The sequence below is a fragment of the Trematomus bernacchii genome, unplaced genomic scaffold (assembly GCF_902827165.1).
Source record: "Trematomus bernacchii unplaced genomic scaffold, fTreBer1.1, whole genome shotgun sequence".
Lineage (NCBI taxonomy): Eukaryota > Metazoa > Chordata > Actinopteri > Perciformes > Nototheniidae > Trematomus > Trematomus bernacchii.
In genome coordinates this window covers 1,313,571-1,341,194 of record NW_022987577.1, presented here as the reverse complement: position 1 = coordinate 1,341,194, position 27,624 = coordinate 1,313,571, and the positions used below count along the sequence as shown (strand labels likewise).

The following is a 27,624-nucleotide window of genomic DNA, read 5'->3' as shown; positions in this document are numbered from 1 at the left end:
ACAAATCATTCTTGATTTTTATAAATGAACTGCAAAGAAATGGATTAATGGTTTAACACGTAGTACTCCAATCTTCAACTTAAGTCAAAGTAGTTACACCACATTGTAAAAATACAATTGTTATGCTGCGTTCACACCGGACGCGATGCGATGTTTGGGGGCGGCGCGATTACATGTAAAGTCAATGCAGAGACGCGGACAGACGCGATTTCGCTCCGACGGCGAGCATGAAGCGGTGGACGCGGCGCGAATCACGCGATTGAAGGGGGCCGCGTCAAACGCGAGAGTTCAATTTTTTCAACTCGAGCGTCAAATTCACGTGACGCGTTCTCGCGAAAGCCAATCAGCGTTGGGATTCCCTCTGACGTCCCTCTGACGTGCTGCGGTTGATCAGCTGTAGTTAAGATGGCAGAGATGATCGTTGTGGCTGTGAGTGGGTTCCCGGAGATATACGATACAATGTCGTATATCTACCGGGACCGCAACAAAAAGGAGCTGGCATGGAGGAAAATAAGCGAGGAAGTATACTTATCTGGTAAGTTATACAAAATATACATCCGTTGTTGTTTGCTTGATTACAGATACCAACAACACATTAGCATTACAAGTAACAATCATAATGTACCATTTGTAAAAGTTTAAAAAGCATTAGCATAAAAATATATTATTATGCAGAGTGGCCCATTTCAGAGTTATATTATTAGATTATAATAATAGATTATATTATCCTCCGCTCCAAGATACTGATATTGGCCTACCGTGCACTGAATGGATCCTCTACTTAAAGTGGACCTATCATGCTATATTTGAATAACATAGTGTAGGACCATACCTATATAAGGCATATTTATACTTTTTTTTTTTCAAAATACCAAACAGATCATGCATTTTAGCCATGCCTCATTTTGCTCAATTTGCACTTATTTAGCTCTGTTTTTGCAAGGGCTGATTCTGTGAGAACAGCACCACCTACAGGCCTGGCATATGTACTACAGCGTCTCCAGCGCTTTCGAACGGCAATGGCCGTGGCTGTCTCCTCCTGATTGGTGGAGTTGGCCCAATAGCTGTAGCGCCACCGTCCTGACGTCAGGACAGTGTTCAAATCTGGATCAGTTTTTATCAGATCCGTTGCAGCCCCTTTTTTAGAGATTTGGGTATGGAGGAAAATAGAGAGGGTTGTGTTTTCTGACACTTGGTGAGTTCCCTGGAACACCGGGGACACATATTCATGTAGAAAAGACGTACAAAAGTGCAGTTAGCATGATAGGTCCCCTTTAAGTTTCTTAATTACTTTGTTCTGAAAGTCAAAGTCCTGAATTCAAAAATGTACCTAAGTAGAATTTTATACGTAATGTCAGCTAAATTAAATGTAATGTAATAATTCATTTGTCACTAATGTTGAATTAAATGATTCAAAAATGACGCTGACACTTCGAACACGCTAACATCTCATCAATAGATATTGATATAGGTATATATTCAATACCACATATGTGGAAATGTGAAAAAGAAACACACAAAGACGCATTTTACCAACACATGTAAAAGCCAAACTAAGGACAGGGGTAAACTCTGGTTCATTTGTATTAAAAGTTCAATTGCATCTTCCATAACAAACACAAAAATAACCAGAAACATTATTTTTGATTAGATTTCCCTTCGTTGTACAGTATATTGTGAAATTGTATATTGACAGGCAGTAAATCCAAAGCTAATCGTCCCCTCGGCTAAATCTCCTCCAGATGGTGGATGCATTTAAAGGAACTGCGACTACTACGTCAGTATTATGAATCACCGTCCATGTCCAAATACTAAATGCTAAATATGTGAGAAAACAAACATATGTAAAGACGCATTTTACCAACACATGTAAAAGCCAAACTACTAGCTTTAGCAACAAACTCTGGTTCATTTGTATTAAAGGTCCCCTATCATACTGTTTTTCATCAATATATTATAGGTCGCAGATATATACAAAACATGTCTCTGAAGTGTTTGGCTCCAAATACCAAACAGATCATGCATTGCAGCATTACCCATAATCCCCTCTGTTTCAGCCCTGTTTCCAAAGTGCTGATTCTCTGTCTGTTACTTTAGATGAAAATAAGGAGCCCCTCCCCATGCCCCTCTGAGAGAGATTTGGTTACAAATAACACAATGGTGCCCTAGGAGGAGATTCAGGTGATAAAGGTGGGGGGGGGTTACCTTGGTTGCTGATTGGCTAATGGTTACACAAGACAAAACATCGTTATGACATCATAAAGTGGCCAAAATCTGATCAGCTCATTTTCAGACAGGTTTTTATAAAAATGGATCAAAAAGAGAGAGAATCTTTGTTCCTGAAACTTTCAGAGTCTCTTTCCACAGAGGGGACACATGTTGATGAAGAAGAGACATGAAGAAGAGGGGACACATGTTGATGTAGAAGAGACATGAAGAAGAGCGGACACATGTTGATGTAGAAGAGACATGAAGAAGAGGGGACACATGTTGATGTAGAAGAGACATGGAGAAGAGGGGACACATGTTGATGTAGAAGAGACATGAGGAAGAGGGCACACATGTTGATGTAGTAGAGACATGAAGAAGAGGGGACACATGTTGATGTAGAAGAGACATGAAGAAGAGGGGACACATGTTGATGTAGAAGAGACATGAAGAAGAGCGGACACATGTTGATGTAGAAGAGACATGAAGAAGAGGGGACACATGTTGATGTAGAGGAGACATGGAGAAGAGGGGACACATGTTGATGTAGAAGAGACATGAGGAAGAGGGCACACATGTTGATGTAGAAGAGACATGAAGAAGAGGGGACACATGTTGATGTAGAAGAGACATGAAGAAGAGGGGACACATGTTGATGTAGAAGAGACATGAAGAAGAGGGGACACATGTTGATGTAGAAGAGACATGAAGAAGAGGGGACACATGTTGATGTAGAAGAGACATGAAGAAGAGGGGACACATGTTGATGTAGAAGAGACATGAAGAAGAGGGGACACATGTTGATGTAGAAGAGACATGAAGAAGAGGGGACACATGTTGATGTAGAAGAGACATGAAGAAGAGGGGACACATGTTGATGTAGAAGAGACATGAAGAAGAGGGGACACATGTTGATGTAGAAGAGACATGAAGAAGAGGGGACACATGTTGATGTAGAAGAGACATGAAGAAGAGGGGACACATGTTGATGTAGAAGAGACATGAAGAAGAGGGAGGGGGGGGACACATGTTGATGTAGAAGAGACATGAGGAAGAGGGGCACACATGTTGATGTAGAAGAGACATGAAGAAGAGGGGACACATGTTGATGTAGAAGAGACATGAAGAAGAGGGGACCACATGTTGATGTAGAAGAGACATGAAGAAGAGGGGACACATGTTGATGTAGAAGAGACATGAAGAAGAGGGGACACATGTTGATGTAGAAGAGACATGAAGAAGAGGGGACACATGTTGATGTCGAAGAGACATGAAGAAGAGGGGACACATGTTGATGTAGAAGAGACATGAAGAAGAGGGGACACATGTTGATGTAGAAGAGACATGAAGAAGAGGGGACACATGTTGATGTAGAAGAGACATGAAGAAGAGGGACACATGTTGATGTAGAAGAGACATGAAGAAGAGGGGACACATGTTGATGTCGAAGAGACATGAAGAAGAGGGGACACATGTTGATGTAGAAGAGACATGAAGAAGAGGGGACACATGTTGATGTAGAAGAGACATGAAGAGGGGACACATGTTGATGTAGAAGAGACATGAAGAAGAGGGGACACATGTTGATGTAGAAGAGACATGAAGAAGAGGGGACACATGTTGATGTCGAAGAGACATGAAGAAGAGGGGACACATGTTGATGTAGAAGAGACATGAAGAAGAGGGGACACATGTTGATGTCGAAGAGACATGAAGAAGAGGGGACACATGTTGATGTAGAAGAGACATGAAGAGGGGACACATGTTGATGTAGAAGAGACGTGAAGAAGAGGGGACACATGTTGATGTAGAAGAGACATGAAGAAGAGGGGACACATGTTGATGTAGAAGAGACATGAAGAAGAGGGGACACATGTTGATGTAGAAGAGACATGAAGAAGAGGGGACACATGTTGATGTAGAAGAGACATGAAGAAGAGGGGACACATGTTGATGTCGAAGAGACATGAAGAAGAGGGGACACATGTTGATGTAGAAGAGACATGAAGAAGAGGGGACACATGTTGATGTCGAAGAGACATGAAGAAGAGGGGACACATGTTGATGTAGAAGAGACATGAAGAAGTGGATTTTGCATGATAGGTCCCCTTTAAAAGTTAAATTGCAAAACAAATACAAAAATGACCGGAAACATTTTTTTTTAATTAGATTTGCCTTCGTGGCAAATTGTACTAATATATTCATATTGGAAAAATCGTATTGACAGGCAGTAAATCCAAAGCTAACCGTCCCCGCGGTCCAATCTCCTCCAGATGGCGGATGCATTTAAACGAACTGCCACTACTACGTCAGTATTATGAATCACCGTCCATGTAAACATAAACATATAGTTATAAACGCCACATGGCGAGGAAAGGTCCAGAACATTCCTGAGGCTCGAGTAGAGAACACCTCTGAACCTGAGCCCCCCCCCCCCCCCAGCAGCATCTCCCTGTGACACCACATTTCCAGCATGCCTTCAGCTCCATCATCGTGCTGTCACCACCCTAACTCCCCCAGACTCCCCCCTATAGTCTGCTAGCTGTGTGTGACTCTCACACCTTTTACTGTCGGAGGTGATCACTGCTGATCAGCTTCTCAGATGCTCTGGTGCTTTCAGACGGGATCTACTGTAGGATGTCTAACGTTTCTGTCCTCCACTTATTCAGGACCATTAAAACACCTTTTAAGAAATCATGGGGGTATGGAAGTGGGAGTATCTGAGTTCCCAGGTGGAAATATCAACGGAAGTTTGTACTTCCTGCTTGGAAACTCAGAGGTTGCGCTAGACTTTTTCTTGCGCAACCTCATTTTGAAGGACAGGATCGTAACATTTCTGTCAAAATCCAGTGTTACCCGTCGGCCTTTACACAACTCTGATGAAGGGGGGAGGGAGAGAGCACGCTCGTGAACTGTCAACGGGGGGGGCGCACGTTCGTGAACTGTTAGCGCCGTGTTATGCATGTCCACTGCACCTCGCGGGAGCGCGCACAGCGTAAAGCCAAAACTCACAGACATATCAATGATTTGTACGGCAAAGTTAGGTTTGGAAACAATATCATTTCCTTTTTGGCGGGCATGCATAACACGGCATAACACCGGAGCCTCGCTGCGGGGAAGCTTTGGCGCTGTTCCGAGTTTGTTCTAATCTCTCAAAATGACGGAATGCTTTCAGATTTTTCCGTCATTGTTAAATAAAATATATATTCGGTTAACGCGACCTCTGACGTCACCATACCCGATATCTTCCTTCAAAAGGAGTCTCCGTATATGAACATGGAGACAACACTTTGATAATATAAAATGTTTAGCTCGTCTGCATAACTTGTGTCACATTAAATCAACTGTACATATGGTACTGCTCATCTTCTATCTGTGGATATGTTGTTACGATGATAACAAATAAAGCGTAGTTATCAACCAGCTAACAATGGCTAATACGGCTCTACGTGTCGCCATTTAAACAATGTTCAATTAATTTCAAAGCTTCACTGCCTTGGGAAAAAACTCATTTAGGGCACGCATTTTTATGCCAATTATCTCTCGAAATGTTACATTTGTCCCCAGGGTGTCCGAGGCTGGCAGGTCATAAAATACACCCAAAAAGCTACAATTACAGACATTTCTGTAATATGAAGACGCAAAAAACAGACTATTTTCAGCAAATTGTTTATTTATATTAGCTTTATTGCTGTTGTGTTAAAGCTACTTCAGTGCTCCCAGGTCGGTTCAAAACAATCAACAGTAGCAAGAAAAATGTTGAGAAATAGCGTATAAAAAGCAAACCAATTTATGTCATGTTATCGCAACGCCTTTCTGCTTTTTGTGTTGTTTCACGACGTCTCAAAATCAAAGCCAAAAGTCAAAGGTCTGAAGAAAATAGCGTATAAATAGAAATGGGAAAATGAATAGTGAGACAGTTCTGAAGTCTACGAGTCTACAGTTAACAACTATGTGAGGCAATGGGCCGTTGCCATCTTTGTATTCTTAATTGGATTTGACACTAGAGGGTGGAGCTGAGTACAACCAAAGGCTCACCAAGATATTTTTAGCCAACCAAAATGTTAGAATGAACTTTGAAGAAGTGAAAACCCAAACTGAGAAAGGCTTAAAGATGTAAAGACGAACTGAAGTCCAACACAAGGAAGCCCTGCCTTACATCTTACACTATCTCTACATGGGACCATATTTGAATAAAGGAACATTATGCTTACATCACGTCTCCATGACCTCCACTGCCTGCCTATCAAATACCGGATTGACTTCATTGACGTCCCTACTATCTAACGTCTTTTTGCAAGAAGTTACACCTGACTGGATATTAGAGAATGTTGTTGATGGCTTCATGTTGTAGTCTTTGCTTTCTTTAGATGCTCGCAAAGATAACTAGCTGATGATTGTCAGGTATGTTATTCTCCATGTTGAAGCATGCTAACAGTTGCTAATGGGTAAAGTACAACTGAGGCTGAAAATACTGAATGTCCTCTTCCAATCTGAGAGTGACATGATAACAAAGGTATCCCAACTGCAGCTGTGTACATGACAGGATGTATGATTACCTAGAAGAGCATCAGGACTGTTTGAGGCATATGATAGCTATGTGATTAACATGATGATTCAGCCTCTATGGAGATAGACATATGACAAGCATGCTCATTTCTGACGTGGAGCTAATCTGAAGTAAACATTGAATACTGCTTTCTATTCCTCCATCTTGTGACTGTGTAACTCCCTCTCTTGGATATCAGCATGTGAAGGACACTGTTCAGGAACTAGTTGATGCTCTGTATGTGAGGACTACTTCCATTCTGGAGAGGATCACAAATACATGGATCCTGAGATTCAAGCTCAAGCCGCGAACGAGTGATTATTAACAATTTTAAGTATTCGGAAAAAGTCAGAATTTTGAGATCTTCGAGAAAAAGTCAGAATTTTGAGTTTTTTTGGAAACTTAGAATTTTGGGGAAAAAAACAGAATTGCTTTGATTTTTAGAAAAAGTTAGAATTTTTAGAAAAAGTCAGAATTTTTAGTCATATTTTTGAGAAAAATCTGACTCTTGAGGAAAAGTCAGAATGTTGAGAAAAAAACGGAATTTTGAGATTTTGGAGAGAAAGTCAAATTTTTGAGAAAAAGTCACCATTTTTGAGAAAAAGTCAAAAATGTTGAGAAAAAGTCAGATTTTTTTAGAAAAGTCAGAATTTTGAGATTTTGAGAAAAAAACCAACAAATTCTCTTTTTTAGTTTTGACTACTTCCATTCTGGAGAGCATCACAAATACATGGATCCTGAGATTGAAGCTCAAGCCGGGGACCAGGGAGAGTTTTCTAACAGAGGCTGATATGAATGTTAATAGATCTGCAGGTATTCGGTCATAAACAAAGTATTTTGCACAATTAAACGTTGGTCTGATGATAGTCAGAGGATCAGAATCAGAATACCTTTATTCGTCCCACAGAGGGGACATTTTTACATTTGTTACAGCAAGAAAAGAGCCAAAGACAGCTTAAAGGGGACCTATGCAAAATGCACTTTTGTACGTCTTTTCTACATGAATATGTGTCCCCGGTGTTCCAGGGAACTCACCAAGTGTCAGAAAACACAACCCTCTCTATTTTCCTCCATACCCAAATCTCTAAAAAAGGGGCTGCAACGGATCTGATAAAAACTGATCCAGATTTGAACACTGTCCTGACGTCAGGACGGTGGCGCTACGGCTATTGGGCCAACTCCACCAATCAGGAGGAGACAGCCACGGCCAGCGCCATATAGATAGAAGAGTTACGACAGCGGAAATCCAAAAATGCTTGATCGTCACGTGGTTCAGGGAGAGTCAATAGTTCCCCGGAAGTTCGTGGCGGGACATATGAATGCATGATTACCGGAGATAGAACTACGATTTTTGGTAATAAGTAGTGAATAAAGGTCTTGATTTGCAATATTTATACAACATACCGATATGTGCATGTATTTACATCAATATGTTTTAAAAAATAAATAGAATCTGCTAATATTTATGGATAATATTAGGAATAGTGTGAACAGCTAGTTTACTTGTTAACATATACATGTTAGGCTGTTGCCTTGGTTAAAGAGCCTGTTGCTGTTGTGTATTGCTTTGAATTATTTAAAACAAATATTATCTTCTTAAACAGGTATGGTAGTCAGGAGCATCACTTCCTAATGTTTATTGATATATTTAGAGGGAGGGGATGGCAAGGAATGCTTCAAAATTTAGATTAGATTCATTTCTACCATTTTTTAAATTCATGGTGGTTTCAGTAATCCCATGGTACTTGAGGACATAAGTAATCTAAATGACTGATGTCATCTTTATGACTTTCAGAAAGGACAGGAGACCAACAGGTGACTATCAAAGGACTAGCAGCAACATGATTATGATGTTAAAAGTGTTGTTTTAGGAACATCCATTGTAAATACATGGAATTCAATAAACATTGAATAGCATGTCATGCAGTTTGTCTGTGCCTTTTCCTCCTTGTTGTCCTGGCATATCGTCTCCACCATGGTTTGCTGTGCTGCCTGGGGATGCTCCAATCGCTCAGAGAAAGGAGTAAGCATCAGAATGTACGGCATCCCCACTGACACAGAGAGGAGGGAAAAATGGCTAGCTCAAGTCAGCAGGAGCAATTTAACAATCAAAACAGACAGCCGCAACAAAATATGTGAGGTAATCATATTCAAACACTGCATTTGCACTTTTTCACAAAACGAAGACCACACCATTGGGAAGCTTAATGTTTGGTTTAATACGAATAACAGGGAAAGGCTTGAAAAACTCTGAGAGTTGAGACTCAGGGTGCAGGGTGAGGGTCTCAGTGCAGGTATTCAGGCTCTATTGAATCCCCCTCTGGTTCTTGTGCTGAAAGAGGGAGAAACAGACAGGAGAATGGGTTATACACACCTATATAGCACACCTATTGGATGGGAAATTGCCTTGGGGAGATAAGGTGTGGTCTTTGTTTCCAACTGAAGTTATGGAACTTTATTATTTGTGAGTTTAACAAAGTATGACAAATGACATCAGTAATGGATGTGATATGAATTTGTATAAAGTTGTCTCACATTCTTGGTCGTATTTTACGTACAGTATGTAATGAGTGTATACATGTCCAGTAAGTCCTCCACCTGTAACATCACTGCCCCTCCACCTGCCATACAGTAGGTTACTAATATACACTAACAAGATTACTTATATAATACAGTGATAGAATACATGTTTAGTATGCTTACTTATATACAACAGTAGTATTAAATGTACCTTGTGTTTTCACTCTCACTTTGCCATCATTTCAAAATCAGCTGAGCTGCAACATAATACAGACAGGTAATAATCAACAGAATACACTAAAAACACTCACCCATAAATTACGTTTTTGTTTACTGTTTGGAAGTCTCAAATATGCACTCTAAATTCATATCAATAGCGATGTATCACACAAATAGCTCTCTTCCTTATTATTGTGTAACGTTAACTTTATTATACTAGCTTGTACAGTAGGTCTACTCCAAAATGGAGATCGTAATTTCTCCACCTCCACTCATTACAATCACACGTGCCCCAATGTTATATTTAACTAATATTATATTCCTCCACCCCACAAAAAAATCACGTTCAGAAGCCCTTTTTCTCTAATTCCACAACGTTGGATGAAATAACATTAGAACGGATTAATAGGCTGTTCATGGTTCACGTGTGTTGCTAACTTTATCCGGTATCCTAGCCTAATCTGTTATCTGTAAACGTTCCCTAAATCTACAGATTTAGGGATAATCCACTAACATCCTTAATACACATGTTCATTTGACTCAGATGTGCTGATAATATCTGCAATATAAATCTTTAAACGTCTTCTTACCTTTAAAAGTCTATCACGAACGGTCTATTATGCTGCAACTGTACTGTGTTGCTGGCGGCAATAGTTCCCCGGAAGTCAGCGGCAAGCTAACTTCCGGGAAACTATTGACGGCTCCACGATCCGCCATTGCTGTAAAAAAACTGGTCCATTGGAGTGAACGGAGATGTCGTAACTCTTCTATTATACGGCTCTGGCCACGGCCATTGCCGTTCGAAAGCGCTGGAGACGCTGTAGTACATATGCCAGGCCTGTAGGTGGTGCTGTTCTCACAGAATCAGCCCTTGCAAAAACAGGGATAAAAAAATGTCAAATTGAGCGAAATGAGGCATGGCTAAAATGCATGATCTGTTTGGTATTTTGAAAACAGAAACGTATAAATATGCCTTATATAGGTATGGTCCTACAATATATCATTTAAATATACCATGATAGGTCCACTTTAATGTTACCTAAGAAGCATGCATAAAAAAGTATTAAGGATAAAAGAAAGTTACACAATTTACAAAATACACATCCTGTAACAGTTCTGAGGATTTAGCAGCCAGGTTTATATTGCACAGATATTAACGGCATATATATATATATATATATTGCACATATTGCACATATTTGGTATTAAGAAATTAAAACATTACAGAACGAAAGCTTGATTTGGATTTAACACACCAGTATAAATGCACTTCATTGAACTCTGAAGATGCTGTTAATGCCACTGTAACTGACCCTAAATTCAATGCAACAAACATAGATGACAGTGTAGAAGATCATTCAGAATCGGTATCAGAATTCCTTTATTAGTCCCATTGTGGGAAATGTAGTGTTGCAACAAAAGTGGCATAGCAGGTAAAAGAAGCATGCGTTAGTAATATAATACAAATAATGACGAATAAGTAGGCATATATGGCTAAAACATATCTGTAGCAGCAATTTAGGTAAAACTAAGGGACATAAGTAGCATATAGACATTTATGAAAATATGTATTTTTTACATAAAGTGATTACAAGCGTGAAATACAAATAAACCCTTTCACAACAAGGGGTGTTGTAGCATAGTCTGTGTTGTTATATGTGTCTACCAGGGTCCATGATGGTTATAAAGTCTGACCGCCGCAGGAAGGAAGGATCTGCGGTATCCAATCGGCAGCCTGTCAACAACGTTATTATAATTCATCCCGAGTTTAACATGTTTGCATCATGTTTATCACGTACGGTAGTTCTATAAATATTGCACAGGACAGGCAAAAGCTATGACCTGCTAGTGGAGCTGTATGAAAAGTCAAGATGAACATACTTGGTAGGATTCACCTTCTCAAGTACATTAATCTCCGTGCTGAGTTTCATGAACACCTTGCCAATATTTGCAGATATATTTCATTCTGGAGCGACATCGCCAAAGAGCCATGCCGCTAGCATAGCTGTAAACGATAGCACTGGATGCTTAACAATAACCACAATCTTTTCCATCCCATTAACTTAAATCATTTTAGGTCAATATTTAAACCCTTCGACTCCTTTAAATGTTTGAACTTACCCTTACTGCATGAGGCATTTTGGTTCAGGTGAATCACCCCGAGAGGAATCTGAAGCAATTAAGTAAGAATGCTTTTTATGAGCGAGACACGGTGTAACTTCATCCAAATGAAAACCTGCCTTCTCTCCCACCTGACATGCTGCCCACATATCTTTACGGCCCATATAGCCTGAGTGTTAATATGAGAGGCCCGTCTGCAGCCAGAGAACGGTCTGGAAGCTTTTCTGAGGACAGATCCACGGTCCAATATGAAACGCTAACCAGGCACTTCTGCCGAAAACCTGATATTTATAGACGGCAGAAATGCGAGCTAGCTAAGCACTTTATATTGAGCAATAGTTAAAAGTGATATCAAAGTCTCCCTGCTGGTTTCTCTCTTTCGACCGGGTTCCTGAAGTCCGCCGGTCCGTAGATCCTTCGATTAAGGTTGCAGGAAACTCCCAAAATAAGTTTATTTTCTGCTGCATGACTGCGTTAAAGTCCTCTTTAAATTATAAGTAGGAACCTTTGAAATAATGTAGAAAACACTGTAGATCAGAGAGGTGAATATCCTATTTTTTCTAACTTGTGTCATGTTCGTATGTTTGCAAAATGTCTTCAAAGTTCAGGAAGTCTTGTCAAAATTGTGTGTGAAATCTGGCATTCATGAGATGTCGTTGTTCCCAGTTATTGTGATTTCGCTATTTTTATATTCGTTTTTATCCTTAAAACCCCTTAAAGTACTTAAATCATGGATCAAACATAAGTTAAAGACAGGATCCCTTAAATTGCTTAGTTTAACCCTTCCCTTTTCTGCAGCTCAGAGAAAAAGCCACTTGATGTGGAAACGGTTAATATTGAGGACTTTAATTCAGTTTTATTGCATTGTTTGTTTTAACAGTTATTACATGCATGTTAAGGCATGCATATCAGGGGGTTTTAAGAGTTTCCCCCCCCCTTTGTTTGGTGTATATATCCGCTAATTTAAGCTGTCTATGAGCGTCATAGCTCTTCGTTAGCATGCCTGTGAACTTTTAGCCTCGTCCTGTGTTCAGAGGTGTCGGGCAGCTGTGGAAACGGAGGCTTAAAACCATCCGATACGATCTCCACAGCTGAAGGCGGTAAGTGAGGCGGCGGTGAAGATCTGACTTCTGGCCAACTTTAAAGGACGAGTCCTCTTGTGAGTCCGGCTGGAGGTTGAGACTGAAAATTAACCGTATTTAAAACACATATTCCGGAAGAAGTCTTTCGCAGTCAATACAGAAAAAACTGTTTTCATACAGTGGCAAAATTCTTATGTTTTTTGTTGGCTGAAAATAAAGTAAGCATCGCAAAGCTAATGGCTTTTATCGCCGCTAAGCTAAAGGCGGCTAATGTTGGGCTATAAAGGAACTACAGCACGGTCACATGACTTCATGTCACCACCGCTAAGCTAAAGGCGGCTAATGTTGGGCTATAAAGGAACTACAGCACGGTCACATGACTTCACGTCACCACCGCTAAGCTAAAGGAGGCTAATGTTGGGCTATAAAGGAACTACAGCACAGTCACATGACTTCACGTCACCACCGCTAAGCTAAAGGAGGCTAATGTTGGGCTATAAAGGAACTACAGCACGTTCACATGACTTCACATCACCACCGCTAAGCTAAAGGAGGCTAATGTTGGGCTATAAAGGAACTACAGCACGGTCACATGACTTCACGTCACCACCGCTAAGCTAAAGGAGGCTAATGTTGGGCTATAAAGGAACTACAGCACAGTCACATGACTTCACGTCACCACCGCTAAGCTAAAGGAGGCTAATGTTGGGCTATAAAGGAACTACAGCACGGTCACATGACTTCATGTCACCACCGCTAAGCTAAAGGCGGCTAATGTTGGGCTATAAAGGAACTACAGCACGGTCACATGACTTCACGTCACCACCGCTAAGCTAAAGGTGGCTAATGTTGGGCTATAAAGGAACTACAGCACGGTCACATGACTTCACGTCACCACCGCTAAGCTAAAGGCGGCTAATGTTGGGCTATAAAGGAACTACAGCACGGTCACATGACTTCACGTCACCACCGCTAAGCTAAAGGTGGCTAATGTTGGGCTATAAAGGAACTACAGCACGGTCACATGACTTCACGTCACCACCGCTAAGCTAAAGGTGGCTAATGTTGGGCTATAAAGGAACTACAGCACGGTCACATGACTTCACGTCACCACCGCTAAGCTAAAGGTGGCTAATGTTGGGCATGATGGCATTTAGTCGTCTCATTTAGCAACCCAGTCTCACGGCATTTCGTGTTATAGTCACAACATGTATTTAATCTATTGATTCGTGTTCACCAACATGAATTTCGCATTTTTGGTAGTATGTTTCGTGCCTTCACCACGTCTTTTTGTCCGGTCGGGTCTTGGAAGACCAGAAGCTGTGTGGTTCATAAAAACATTTTCTTACTCAATATCTTACCCTAAGCCTAACCCTATCCCTTTTATTTTAAATTGTATAATGTTGGAGTTTTTTTGCCGTCCGTGAGGAAAAGAAATGGCTCAGAGCCTCAGAATACTGAAATCTGTATTTTATGTTATCTTTTTTTCCTTCTAATTTGTTATTATTTGGTGCAGGCACGAAACATACTACCAATAGAAATACATTGCTTCTAAAATCGTTCCGTGTCAAAATACTGAAATCTGTATTTTTTTGTATCTGTTTTTCCTTCAAATTTGTTATTATTTACATTGCTTTTAAAATCGTTCTGTGTGACACGAAAACAATTGCAAAATCGTGTTGGTGAACACGAATCAATAGATTACATTTGTGACTATAACACGAAATGCCGTGAGACTGTGTTGCATTTAGACACTTTTAAATGTCTAAATGAGACATATTTTGGGGTATTTTATGTCGTAGAACAAAACGGTTAAAATCTCTTCATCTTGTCACAGACGTTTTTTCAGGATAATAACCAGTGTTTTCGGACCTATTCCTGCACCACTCTTTATAATTTGGCCGAACTTACTTAAATTCATCAAGACTCAGTTTTCAGATTCTTTGTTTAACATGGTGAAAACAAATAGTAATTGATCATTTTGTGGCGGAAGTATTTCTTTAAGACTTTTAATATTTAAACTGGTGTATAAACAGATAACCAACACCTGAAACGTCCCCTTCCCTTTCTCCCATAAACTCTTTATTTCTATCCTCACCGATGCACCCTCAGGTGTTTCTAACCTCCCAGTAGACAGAAGAGACTCTCCTCTTTCCTCGACCCCTCCTTCGTATACGGCTAAACGTTTTGGCCCCTGATGGTTTTATAGTCCTTTTCCTCCCTTTATAGCTTCTCGGTGGCGCTGAGCAGAGTCCTAAAATGATCCCAGGCTCCTCCTCGGCGATGCCTTGTTGATTTGTTGATTTGCAGAGCGACGTTGGCAGGGGTCGATGATATTCCAGCAGCTTCTGGCCGATTGGTCTGAGGATCCTGCATTTCCATAAACAGGGGCTCCATATCCATATCTGAGCCCCCCTATATATATATATATACACCCCGGGGATGATTTCTCCTCAGTGTTATCCTCCTCCTGGACTCTTTCTCCTCGTAGGTGAGCCCAGCTTCTTCTTCATCCTCCTCCTCTTCCTCTCTTGCATGCATTAGTGCCGCTGGTTAATGGACACTGAGTGAAGTTGGTTAAGTGCTAAGGTGAAAAGGTCTCGACCTCGGAGGATTGTTAATAAGTGAAGAGGATGTGATCAGGGTGAAGGAGAGGTTTTAATGAGCCTTCTGACTTTTTTGAAGTATTTGGCTGTTTTGCAAATCAAAAACTCGACTGATTTCGGTAAACTTGAGCGTTTTGAGTGCAGATCGGATTGTTTACACTTTGATCTCTGAGTCATGGTGTTTGGCTGCATGAGATCTCCTGGATATACTTAGAGAAGATGGTTTGATTTTATTGTTTTTGTAGAGTGCTGCAACAGATTGTTATCCTTGCCAGGTATTCTGTAGTCAGATTTAGCCATCGAGACTAAATCTGCCCACGGTTTGAGATTTCTACTTTATTGCAGTTCAGTTTCAGGAGTTTTTCCAGAAATTGCATTGAAATTCCCAAAAGGAAGACGGCATAGAGCTGATGGAAATGATCTCTTAGATTTAGCTGTGACTTATGACTATAGGTGATCATTTTGTATTTTTTTAAAGCTATTAGTTTCCGAATTTGTGTTCAACGCATGGGCTGGACTTTTCTGGGTGTTATATCAGGGGTAAATAAACGTCTTAAAAGATTAAAACATTGCATTTTGATTTTAAATCATTAATCTTGAATGTTGTGGTTACAAACTAAAAATATAGAGATGTTTTGATACCGAAATGTTTTGAAAATATGCAAATAAATGCCAATTTAAGTCCTAAATCAAGTGTGAATATCTCCCGGTGCTCAGATATCTCCAGCTCGTTTTACCGCCTTTTTAATGAGACGGAAAACGAAACCTGAATTATTTATAGTAATAAATAACTCTTGCAATCTGATCAGAGCAGCTTGTTTAAACTGATTTATTTTGGCGTGTGTGTGTGTGTGTGTGGACAGTTATATTCTTCAAGCGTGGTATTAGTGTTTTAATTTAAAATAGTGATCTGAATATTTCCTTTACCATTGACGTTGAGAGTATAGTTATGATTTAGTGTGTGTGTGTGTGTGTGTGTGTGTGTGTGTGTGTGTGTGTGTGTGTGTGTGTGTGTGTGTGTGTGTGTGTGTTGGCATGTCTTCTTGCTGCCGCTGCACATTCCCCCCTCCCTGAAAGGAGTTGAAGTGTTAATTCCCGCGGGATCTTGGGGTTTGAGCACCTGCAGAGAAGCTTATCGCCGGCGTCATGCGACCCAAACCTCGGCGTCCAAATTTAGCTCTGTCAACACTCAGCTGCTCATCAAAAGCTCTCTGAGATTGCCTTTCATACGGAGGAGGGTCTCCCATATTTAAGCGCAGTGCGGATGATAGCATCGTTTATTCTCAATGACTTCTTCTTCTTCTTCTTTTCTGTCAAACAGGCTGTGAAGAAAGGAAACCGCCATCATGTCTGAGTAAGTGTCTCTGCTATCAATGAGTGTTTTTGAAAAAGTGGATTTGTAATTGAAGGAAATATCTACGGATGAGGATTAGGACCACATGATTATTATACTTTTTTTGGTTGATTGAAATATTTGAGTTGATTGAAGTTGGGATTCTGAGATTAAAGTCAAAATTCTGAGGAAACTGTCAGAATTCGTAAAACTAAAGTCAGAATTCTGAGATAAAAAGTCTAAATTCGTATTTCCTTAGAGCTTTGACTTTAATCTCAGAACAAAAATAAATAAATTCACCTTTGGTTGGATCGCAAAAGATGTTCCCATGTGGCGCTAATGGTCTTCCGTAAATATCCTATCATAGTCTGACAACATTTCTGATTGCATGTACAATTCCTGATTTCAAAGTTGTATTTTTAGCGTCAGCATGGATGTGTACCAAGGTCAAACAAATGGACTTAATATGAGCTTTTGTTTTGGGTGAAAACACGTCTAAAGGTTTAATTACAAGGCGTCTGAATCAGCTCAATAAAAGGACGGAAGAATATAAGACATCAAACAAAAAGAGCAACAGAAAGAAGATGGATATAGGAAAGGTGACATTTATAGAAAGGATAGGAAGCAGAGAAAAAGAAATAGAGATTCAGAGGAAAGAACAAAGAATTATGGAGAGACAAAAGAGAGAAGGAACGAAGCAAAAGATGAACAAATAAATTCATTAAATTCAGTAGTTGAACAGCAACAGAGAAAGAGCGAAAGTACAGCACAGATTAATACAATTAAAGATCAACATTTCAATTGGTAAGTAACTGTTAAAACAAGAAATGAATGAAATACACATTTGAGTCCGGATTGTTAGATATATTTACATGTACGTGTGCAGGTCAAAGATATTGTGCAAACAGTGCAGATTTGATACAACGACAAGATGAATGAATAATGTGAAGCAAGATGTAAGGATGAATGTCAAAAAGGAGAAGACGTTAGAGAAGAATAAAGCGTTGTTGTTGTTGTTGTTGTTGTTGTGGTTAAAGGTTTTCTTTTACCCTAAGCGAAGGTCTCAGAACAGAGAGGGCTTTATGTCCGATTGTAAAATAATCCAAAGTGAGATCTGTGATATTCAGTCGTATAAAGAAGAGCTGCTGCAGACAGGATGTATTTATGCACCCTGTGGTTAGCTCAACACCTTTTAGGGTTCACCATACCTCAAACAAACCCCTCTGCTCACTAAGGAGCTTTCATCAGGGGAAAGAGCAATTCAGTATTTTAATAAATGATACCCTAACAGAGTTATTTCTGATCTTTGCAGCAAGAAGATGAACACGAGCCGCAGGCATCATCTGAAGGTACGTTTCAGTCTCTGGTTCAGATGCATTGATGATAAAGCTGCTGATTGGTTAATATGATGTCAACAGTTATCATGACCTGCTTCAATATATGTAAAGTGCAAAAGATAGAGCCTATAATGTGCTTTTTATAACGGTTTTATTAAAGTTAGACATGACTTTGTTTCAGGACCAATAAGTCACTTTTTTCAGATTTAATCAGACATTTTTGTAAAATCGAATCCATCTTTTTTTATTGTCATTTTACTGAAATATATCTGATAATAACATTTAAAAAAAGTCAAAACATCTATTTTTTATTTGTCTTTGAACTTCATTAAATTCATTCATTCATTCAAATATCATTGTTCCTGTTCTATAATATTGTAATCAAACTTTTAAACGTTATTTTCATATCCTCGTGTTTTTCTGCTTTGGGATTCATCCTGCGTGGAAGCTGCTATACATTTATTATTATTAATATTAAAGAATTATATATACAGTTTATAAAGTATATCCTTCTGCATGATGAGTAGTTTAACTTGAGTCTGTTTAAAGCTCTGCGGCGCCCTCTGATGGTGACATCTGTGAAGTGTTTGAAGATTTGGAGCATTTCAAGGAAGCTTCTGATTAAATATAAATAACTTATGGATTGAAAATGTACCTATTATTACTTTTTGCACGTGGAATTAAACAAACATTTTGTGCAAAAACCACAACAGTTTTCACATAAAACTCACATAAGATCTAAAACCTGACAATTATCTGAATTAACCCTTTAAAAATGATGAAATAGAGCCGCACAATTAATCATCATTTTATTGAAATCACAATATCTACTAGTGCAATATCCAAAACTGCAATATCCATCCATCCATCCATCCATCCATCATCCATCCATCCATCCATCCATCCATCCATCCATCCATCCATCTATCTATCTATCTATCTATCTATCTATCTGTTTAAATCCATATTATATCGTCTATCATATCGCAATTGCAATATCATTCAAAATACACTTCCTTTGTATTGATTTATTTCCTGATTGAACAGCCATACAGGTTGTTTCTTCTCCTCCTCTTGACTATCTTCTCCATGTTCCCTGCAGAGTTTGATACTGTCCATAGCGGCCAAGTGGATCGACGAGGAAGTGAAAGAGATCATAGCAGCCAAGGTGGCGTACATGTCCGAAAACTGTCCGAAACCGAGTCTGAGCGGAGATCAGGCCGCCCTCATGGTGAGAGGAAACGCTTCATCAGGACACTATTCACTTTATAGATACATTAAAACACTAAGATACGTGCGGGAAGAGGCAGAACCCCCACAGACAGAGGTGGGAAGCAACTAAGTACATTTACTCACTTCTACTCCACTACAGTTCAGAGGTAAATGGTGTACTTCTACTCCACTACATGTATTTAATACCTTTAGTTACTTCACAGATCTGGATGAATGATGTGAAATATAATCAAGTGTTAAATCAGACTGTAGTTCCACCTGGAGTAAATCCACAAGCTACCCTGCAGTATACAAAGTCATTCAAACTAGCTGCACCTTTACCAGCTTTGAGAACACTTTCATGATCAATCATTATAAAACATATCATATATATTATTCTGAAATGGACCAATCTGCACAATGACTACTTTCACTGTCGCTACTTTCACTATATTTTGATGAGAATACTTTTCTACTTTTACTTGAGGAACATTTTGAATGCAGGACTTTTACTGTAACAGAGTATTCCTACACTCTGGTACTTCTACTTTTACTCAAGTACAAGATCTGAGTACTTCTACTTTTAGTCAAGAACAATATCTGAGTACGTCTACTTTTACTCAAGTACAAGATCTGAGTACTTCTACTTTTACTCAAGTACAAAATCCCTCAACTAAATACTGTTAACATTTCACAGTGTCTTTAGAGATTAGAGATTAAAGTGGACCTATCATGCTATATTTGAATAACATAGTGTAGGACCATACCTATATAAGGCATATTTATACTTTTTTTTTTTCAAAATACCAAACAGATCATGCATTTTAGCCATGCCTCATTTTGCTCAATTTGAAAAATGTTAGCTCTGTTTTTGCAAGGGCAGATTCTGTGAGAACAGCACCACCTACAGGCCTGGCATATGTACTACAGCGTCTCCAGCGCTTTCGAACGGCAATGGCCGTGGCTGTCTCCTCCTGATTGGTGGAGTTGGTCCAATAGCCGTAGCGCCACCGTCCTGACGTCAGGACAGTGTTCAAATCTGGATCAGTTTTTATCAGATCCGTTGCAGCCCCTTTTTTAGAGATTTGGGTATGGAGGAAAATAGAGAGGGTTGTGTTTTCTGACACTTGGTGAGTTCCCTGGAACACCGGGGACACATATTCATGTAGAAAAGACGTACAAAAGTGCATTTTGCATGATAGGTCCCCTTTAAGTTAAAGCTGATTTTGTGACGAAGAAAATTAGCGTTGTTTTAAGATATGGAGAATTAAAAAGTCTGATTCTGATTGAAAGTCTTCCTCAGCAAAGCTTTAGTTTGAAGTATGCTGCCGTCAGTAAAGGCTTGTGATTGGTTGGTAAACATCCCGTCTGTGTGTGTTTTAGGAAGCCTGCAAAAAGATGCACTCCCTCATCGATAAAATGGATGAAGAGCGGTACGACCTGGAAGGCAAAGTTGGCAAAGCCGACAAAGAGGTAGGCGTCCTCCTCTTGCAGCAGTTAACGCTTTTATCTACGTGTTAGTGTCTTAAAAAATGTAATTGAAGTTACTTATTGGAAGGCTTAACAGGTTAAAAAAAAAAAAAAAAAAAAAAAAAAAAAAGAATATATATATATATTTTTTTCCAATGCCATGCGATCTAGCCACACTAGCGATCGACGTATTGGGCACCCCTGATCTAGAGTGTGTCGCAGTCTGTTAGGACCCCTGAGAATGTGTAATAAAATGTGTTTTGCTGATAGATTGAAGACCTGAGGATCAAAATGGTGGATGTGGGCGGCGTGAAGAAGCCCGCTCTGAAGAAAGTCCGTATGTCTGCAGACGCCATGTTGAAGGCTCTTCTGGGCTCAAAACACACCGTGAACATGGACCTGAGAGCAGGTCTGAAGCAGGTCAAGAAGGAGGTCAAAGAGGAGGTGAGGCACACACATGATGCAGCATTTAGAGAACATTCAGCAACTTGAGGGAACATGCGCAGCGTTTACAGAAACGCTGCAGAAACCAAACGCTGCAAATACAAAACGCTGAAGAAGCTCAGAACACAACAGAGACCAGGGGACACTAAAGAGTGACGCACACAGCTGGGAGACCAGGGGACACTAAAGAGTGACGCACACAGCTGGGAGACCAGGGGACACTAAAGAGTGATGCACACAGCTGGGAGACCAGGGGACACTAAAGAGTGACGCACACAGCTGGGAGACCAGGGGACACTAAAGAGTGATGCACACAGCTGGAGACCAGGGGACACTAAAGAGTGACGCACACAGCTGGGAGACCAGGGGACACTAAAGAGTGACGCACACAGCTGGGAGACCAGGGGACATTAAAGAGTGACGCACACAGCTGGAGACCAGGGGACACTAAAGAGTGACGCACACAGCTGGGAGACCAGGGGACACTAAAGAGTGACGCACACAGCTGGGAGACCAGGGGACACTAAAGAGTGACGCACACAGCTGGGAGACCAGGGGACACTAAAGAGTGATGCACACAGCTGGGAGACCAGGGGACACTAAAGAGTGACGCACACAGCTGGGAGACCAGGGGACACTAAAGAGTGACGCACACAGCTGGGAGACCGGGGGACACTAAAGAGTGACGCACACAGCTGGGAGACCAGGGGACACTAAAGAGTGATGCACACAGCTGGGAGACCAGGGGACACGAAAGAGTGACGCACACAGCTGGAGACCAGGGGACACTAAAGAGTGATGCACACAGCTGGGAGACCAGGGGACACTAAAGAGTGACGCACACAGCTGGAGACCAGGGGACACTAAAGAGTGACGCACACAGCTTGGTGACGTTCAGGATTATAAAGCTGAACAACTGACTCTGTTGTTGGAAACTTACCTGAAATGTTTTATGGGCTTATTTTAACAATGTGATCACATGACTTGCAGCTATTTTACTCAAGTTGACCAAAACATTTGGTGACAAAAAGAGAAAAAAGTTGATGACAAAACTAAATGTTGGCAACAGAACAGGTAAAAGTTGATGACAAAAAAAAAAATTGGACAAACATTTTTTTACAAAAAGAAGTGGACCAAAATTAAAAAAATGGATTCCCAAAAAAAAAGAAATACATTTATTGTTGGTGACTAAAAGAAGAAGAAAAAAGGAACATTTGCGTCTTTTTTAAAGTTGAACAACTGTCTCTGTCTCAGAGTTAGTCGTCTTATAACTGTAAGTGTTTGTCAGTATATCTGAAATGAATAGGTTAGCTACGTTAGCTAGCTAGCTCACAGCAGATCTGCAGTAACATCAGAAGCAGTCATGTGATCACATTGTTAAAATAAGACCATCAAACATTTTTGGTAATTTTCCAACAACAGTCATTGTTTTGTTGTTTCTCCTAATGTAAGTATTTTTGAGCCGTTGTAGAGCGCTTGCCCTCTGTCGGCCACCATACTTTTGTAATAGAGAAACACGACAAAACAAACCCCAATTAAAAACACAAAAATAAAATGTTTGCTTGTCCCTTCTTTATCTCTCTGTCCTTGCTGTTGCTAGGCAGATTTCAGACGTGATCAGACACCATTTTGTCTATTTTTTTACGGTGATTTCTGTGTTGTTTCTTGCAGCCTGCAGAGGCTGCGGGTGACTGGCGTAAGAACATCGAGGATAAGGCCGACAGGAAGAAGATGTTCGAGACCACCTAAAGACTTTTTAAGGAACTTTTAATTGGATTTTGAAGTTTTTGTTTCATTAAAACTGTCAGTTTCAGCTTTGGTCTGCTGTTATTGTGAAGTGAACGTCCCTCTTGGATTAATTAGGGCTTTTATTTGAGACTTCCCGTTTCCTTTACTGTGCTGATGTTCACTTTGGACAACTTCCTGCCGCTGCGTAGTGTTTCTGTTTTTAATAAATGTGTTTCTGTTTCCTACACCTTGCCATGAGGTATTCTGTCTTTGACTCAGTGACGCACAGCGCTGCAATAGAAGTGAACAGCGCCTTCATCAGATTTATCTAAACAAATCACAAGAATTCACATGTTTTCTGTTTGTTTTTGTCCAAAGCTGGCCCTGAAACAGAACAAATGCTTATTTTTGTTTAATTAAAGTGCCTGAAAAGAGATTAACTGAAAGCATAGAGACGAATCCCTTTCAAAATGATTCTTTATTCAATTTACCCTTCATGTTACACTTAAATCTAATTAAAACAGTGAAAAACCCATTGAGTTTGAGCTTTTGCTGATTGTTATCGAAGTTTAATAATACGTTTTGTTCTGTTAATTGGCCGTTTTCCGAGCTTTAACGAGGTTGTGTTTCTCTTTGTGGTGCTGTGATGTCACTGAGGTAAACACATTATATCCATGTTTCCACTCCGATGTGTTCAGGGAGATGTGAAAAGTGAATGTTTTCATTTTTTATTTGCTTTAGGAAAATACCCTTTTGGTAATTTACTGCTGAGTTTAAATGATAAAATGAGAGGCCAGTGAGGAAAAACTGCATTTTGGTAAAACCATTTTCACCGGGTTAGGGTTAGAGTTAGGGTTAGGGTTAGAGTTAGGGTTAGGGTTAGATTTAGGGTCCATGTTAGGGTTAGGGTTAGAGTTAGAGTTAGGGTTAGGGTTAGAGTTAGGGTTAGATTTAGGGTCCATGTTAGGGTTAGGGTTAGAGTTAGAGTTAGGGTTAGGGTTAGGGTTAGAGTTAGGGTTAGAGTTAGGGTTAGGGTTAGGTAGGGTTAGATTTAGGGTCCATGTTAGGGTTAGGGTTAGGTAGGGTTAGGGTTAGATTTAGGGTCCATGTTAGGGTTAGGGTTAGATTTAGGGTCCATGTTAGGGTTAGGTAGGGTTAGGGTTAGATTTAGGGTCCATGTTAGGGTTAGGGTTAGGTAGGGTTAGGTAGGGTTAGGGTTAGGGTTAGGGTTAGACATCAATCCCACCAGTTTCAAAGAATTACAAATATTTCAGATTTTGTTTTAACCCGACGTAGAAAATATATAAGCAGGGCTTCCATAATGGAGAAACAAGACCCAACAAAAAACGATATATATATATGATAAAATGTTCTAAACTTAACGTTAAATACTGTTTTTACTAGTTTTGTGTATTTCCTTTTAGTCATTTTGTGTCTTTTGTTTGTTATTTTGTGTTTTTTGTTTCTTTTGTTTCTCTTTTTACTAATTTTGTGTCTTTTGCTAATCATTTTGTGCCTTATTGTAGTTATTTTGTGTCTCTGTGTTAGTTGCTTCATGTCTAGTAGTTGTCAGTTTGTGTTTCTTTTTAGTCATTTTGTGTCTTTTCTTAGTAATTTTGTGTCTCTTTCTGGTTGCTAAGTTTGACATTGAGTGACATTTCTATTTTCCTAACTTTAATCTCCTCACTTAGAATTATTTAAGCAACGTGCAAAGATTGAATTGATTGTTTTTCTACCACTTTAATTCATTTGGAAGACGACAGTAGGTTGTTTGTTTTACCTCCAATACTTCAGTTAGTCATGACGTCTCTTATGAAACGATATCATTACACCTGTCTCTTATCTGCAGCTCCACTCGATGCTAGAACAGATTTAAGGTGTTGTGACCTGTACCGACCACACAGTGTCAGCAGAGGACTGTTTCATCAGCATTAGCTGCACAGAAATACTCAGACTATTTATTAAAAAAAAATACTTAACCTCAATCTGTCAAGTATTTAATAAATAGCAGATAAATACAAAAAAATGTGTGCTGTAAAGGAAGACTTTATAGAGTCTCTTTAAAATCTTTAATTTTTTTAAAGTATTTTGTCTTATTTACTTTATCTCCCTTGTGTTAATGTTCTGTCTCTGTGTCTTTTCATAGTCGCTTTTTTTACTCTGGGTAATGTTGTGTCTCTGTGGTCGTTTTACATCGTTTCGTGGTCATTCTGTGTCTATGAGTGCTTTTTGGTTGTTTGGTTCTAGTTCTGTTTCTTTTTTAGTCTCTTTGAGGAACGTCCTCGTTGCTTCGAGTTTCTTAGGCCGTAGATTTTTCATAGTCGAAAATCCATTAACTTATTCCTCCACTGATAAAATATGTCCTGATGGAGGGGGACTCGGCTCATTCAAGCAGAAGGTGAGATACTTGGTTTTTTATTTTTGTAAATAAACGTCTCTTACTCACAAACTGCATTTATTTATATAATTGTGTTTCTTTTGTTTCAGTTGCTGGACCTGAAGCTGCAGCTGCAGCACGTGAGTTGTCTTTAAAGATTTCCTTTGACAAGAATATACCTACAGTATATTTGATGATAAACTGCATAACTGTTAACTGTAAACAAAACTTCATATTTAGATAGTAAATATCTTAAAAAAAATCTTCAATAAATCTTCAAAGATCTTCAAAAAATATGTTTAAAACATTTTGAGCTCTAAAATAAACAAGGAATAATACCAAAAACATTTTGAAAGAAGGATTTTAAGGAGAAAAAGGAGCTTGCAGGTCAGATTTTCTCCAGAGGCCCGAACAGAGAACACTAATGCAGTAATTAAACAATCACAGAGAAACTAAATGACATTTTCTGCCTCCATTGATCACACGACACCATTATTACCCCCATGTTTACTGATTCCCCCCCCCATGAGGAGAAAAAGCGGATGCAGATTTACGACCCCTCCGTCAAAGGATGAAGGGATTTCAGGGAATCTTCAAAAGTTTTCTGAAAAATCTTCCAAAAATCTTTAAAAGTTTTTTAGCAAATCTTCCACATGTCTTTTTCAGCAAATCTTCAAAAAATCTTCATAAGTTTTCTGAAAAATCTTTAAAAATCTTCAAAAAATCTTCACAAGTTTTTTAAAAAATCTTCAAAATATCTTTAAAAGTTTTCAAAAAATCTTCCAAAATGTATTCCAAAAAATCTTCTTAAAATCTTCTAAAAATCCTCCAAAAATCTTCCCAAAAAATCCTTAACCTGTTTCACACCATCCCCACGGTACCGGGCGGATAAACGCGTCATTTGCAGGAAACAACGTCTAAGGAATCTTAATATTGAATAAAACTATGAATGTGTTATATCCATGTAACGGGAAGAAACTCAGCTAACTGATCTTTTTAATTTTTTTTTTCAAAAAACCCCCACAATGCTAGCACTCAGCCTCTGAATTAGCCTCGATCGAAAAAACGGAACCTACAAAGGCACTTAAACTCACTCATAACTCCCTTATTACTTATCCTAGATGCACAGCCAACCACTCGTTTTTGGTGTCCTGGAGACACTGAATCTGTGTAAAAAACCTCAACACTCAGTGATAAACATTCGCGACGCTATAAACGAAAGCGTACATCATCACATGTGGAGCTAAGTAGCTAACAAACGTAAATATGGCTTACCTTGGTCAAAAGTGGTCTTCAATGGCATTAAAACGATAAAAAAACGATGCTGCAGTTAATCCATAGGTTCATCCTATGTGTCTGTGCCTTCTTTGGAATTTTTCTGATAATCCATAAGCAATACAACTGCGTTTTAGTTTCCAAACTCCAGAAGGAGACATTCCTCCACTTTGGTTTCGTTTTCCACACGCGAAGAGCCCACATTTTTTCTTTACAACGTGTGTGAGTGGGCCTCCCCCTTCGATTCTATTGGCTCTAACGGTCACAAGGGTATGTCAACCAACCAAATCGAGCAAGGGGGGCCAGAGATAGGTCAAATCCACCCAAATGACCCCAGATGGCCCAGTTTTTGGCTAAATCTCTCTAAAAAGGTCAAATTTCACTTGTTTTGCATCAATCTTGATACAGGGTACTTATTATATGTTGTACTTTGGATTCCTAAAGCTTTTAGTCTACTAACCCATCATCCAAGGGTAGTTTTCACTATCTGTAAAAAATAATTTTTGGACGGACACTATAATTTACAGTTTTTTACTATGTAAAATCTGAATTTTCTTTAAAATAAAAAACATTTATATTGATTCTGACACTTCTACATCCAACTCACAGGTTTATCATTACTTTGAGAAGAAAGATTATTAATTTAACCCTTTTAGAAGGGAAGATATGGTCATTTGTTCTGGGAATGTCATTTTCGAGTCTGAGACCTGAAAAACAGGCTCAGAGTGGAACAGGTTAAACAATGAAAAAACAACAACGAAAAAACGTACCAAAAACGTTGCAAAATGTGTCATTAAAGGTGGGGTAGGTCATTTTTGAGAAACCGGCTCGAGTGCGCTAGAATTTGAAAATACACAGCCGGAAAAAATCTGCCACTTCCTTACAGAGCCCCTCCTCCAACACACACGAACGCGCACATGACCAATGAGGGCACGAGATAAGTCTGTGCACAGATGGAAGGCTGACAGGCAGGTAGGCCATCCAGTTATTTTAGCCGGGCCGGCTAAAAAGTGGATCTCGAGCCGGTTTCTCAAACTTACCTACCCCACCTTTAATACTCCATTGTTGTTGTACTTTAGATAGTTTTTACCATTTTTTTCTGCTCTTTGTGACGTCTTATCATAACTATTTAATCCATAAGAA

The 27,624-nt window shown here is 39.5% G+C and overlaps 2 protein-coding genes across 2 annotated transcripts in view; both read left to right on the top strand.

Moving 5' to 3' along the window:
- Window positions 1-15,139: 15,139 nt before the first annotated feature.
- LOC117479792 (troponin I, fast skeletal muscle-like) lies at window positions 15,140-22,914 on the top strand. Its single transcript, XM_034126876.1, has 7 exons — window positions 15,140-15,190; window positions 16,627-16,659; window positions 17,951-17,987; window positions 19,078-19,206; window positions 20,571-20,660; window positions 20,928-21,101; window positions 22,773-22,914. Exons 2-7 carry the CDS (start codon window positions 16,652-16,654, stop codon window positions 22,848-22,850), a joined length of 516 nt encoding a protein of 171 aa, XP_033982767.1. The 5' UTR covers window positions 15,140-15,190; window positions 16,627-16,651; the 3' UTR covers window positions 22,851-22,914.
- Window positions 22,915-25,051: 2,137 nt separating this feature from the next.
- The window catches only part of LOC117479787 (troponin I, fast skeletal muscle-like), a 15,670-nt gene continuing 13,097 nt past the window's right edge, over window positions 25,052-27,624 (top strand). The window contains exon 1 of the mRNA XM_034126870.1: window positions 25,052-25,346. The gene's annotated coding sequence lies outside the window, so the exon portion shown is untranslated. The remainder of the gene's footprint in view (window positions 25,347-27,624) is intronic.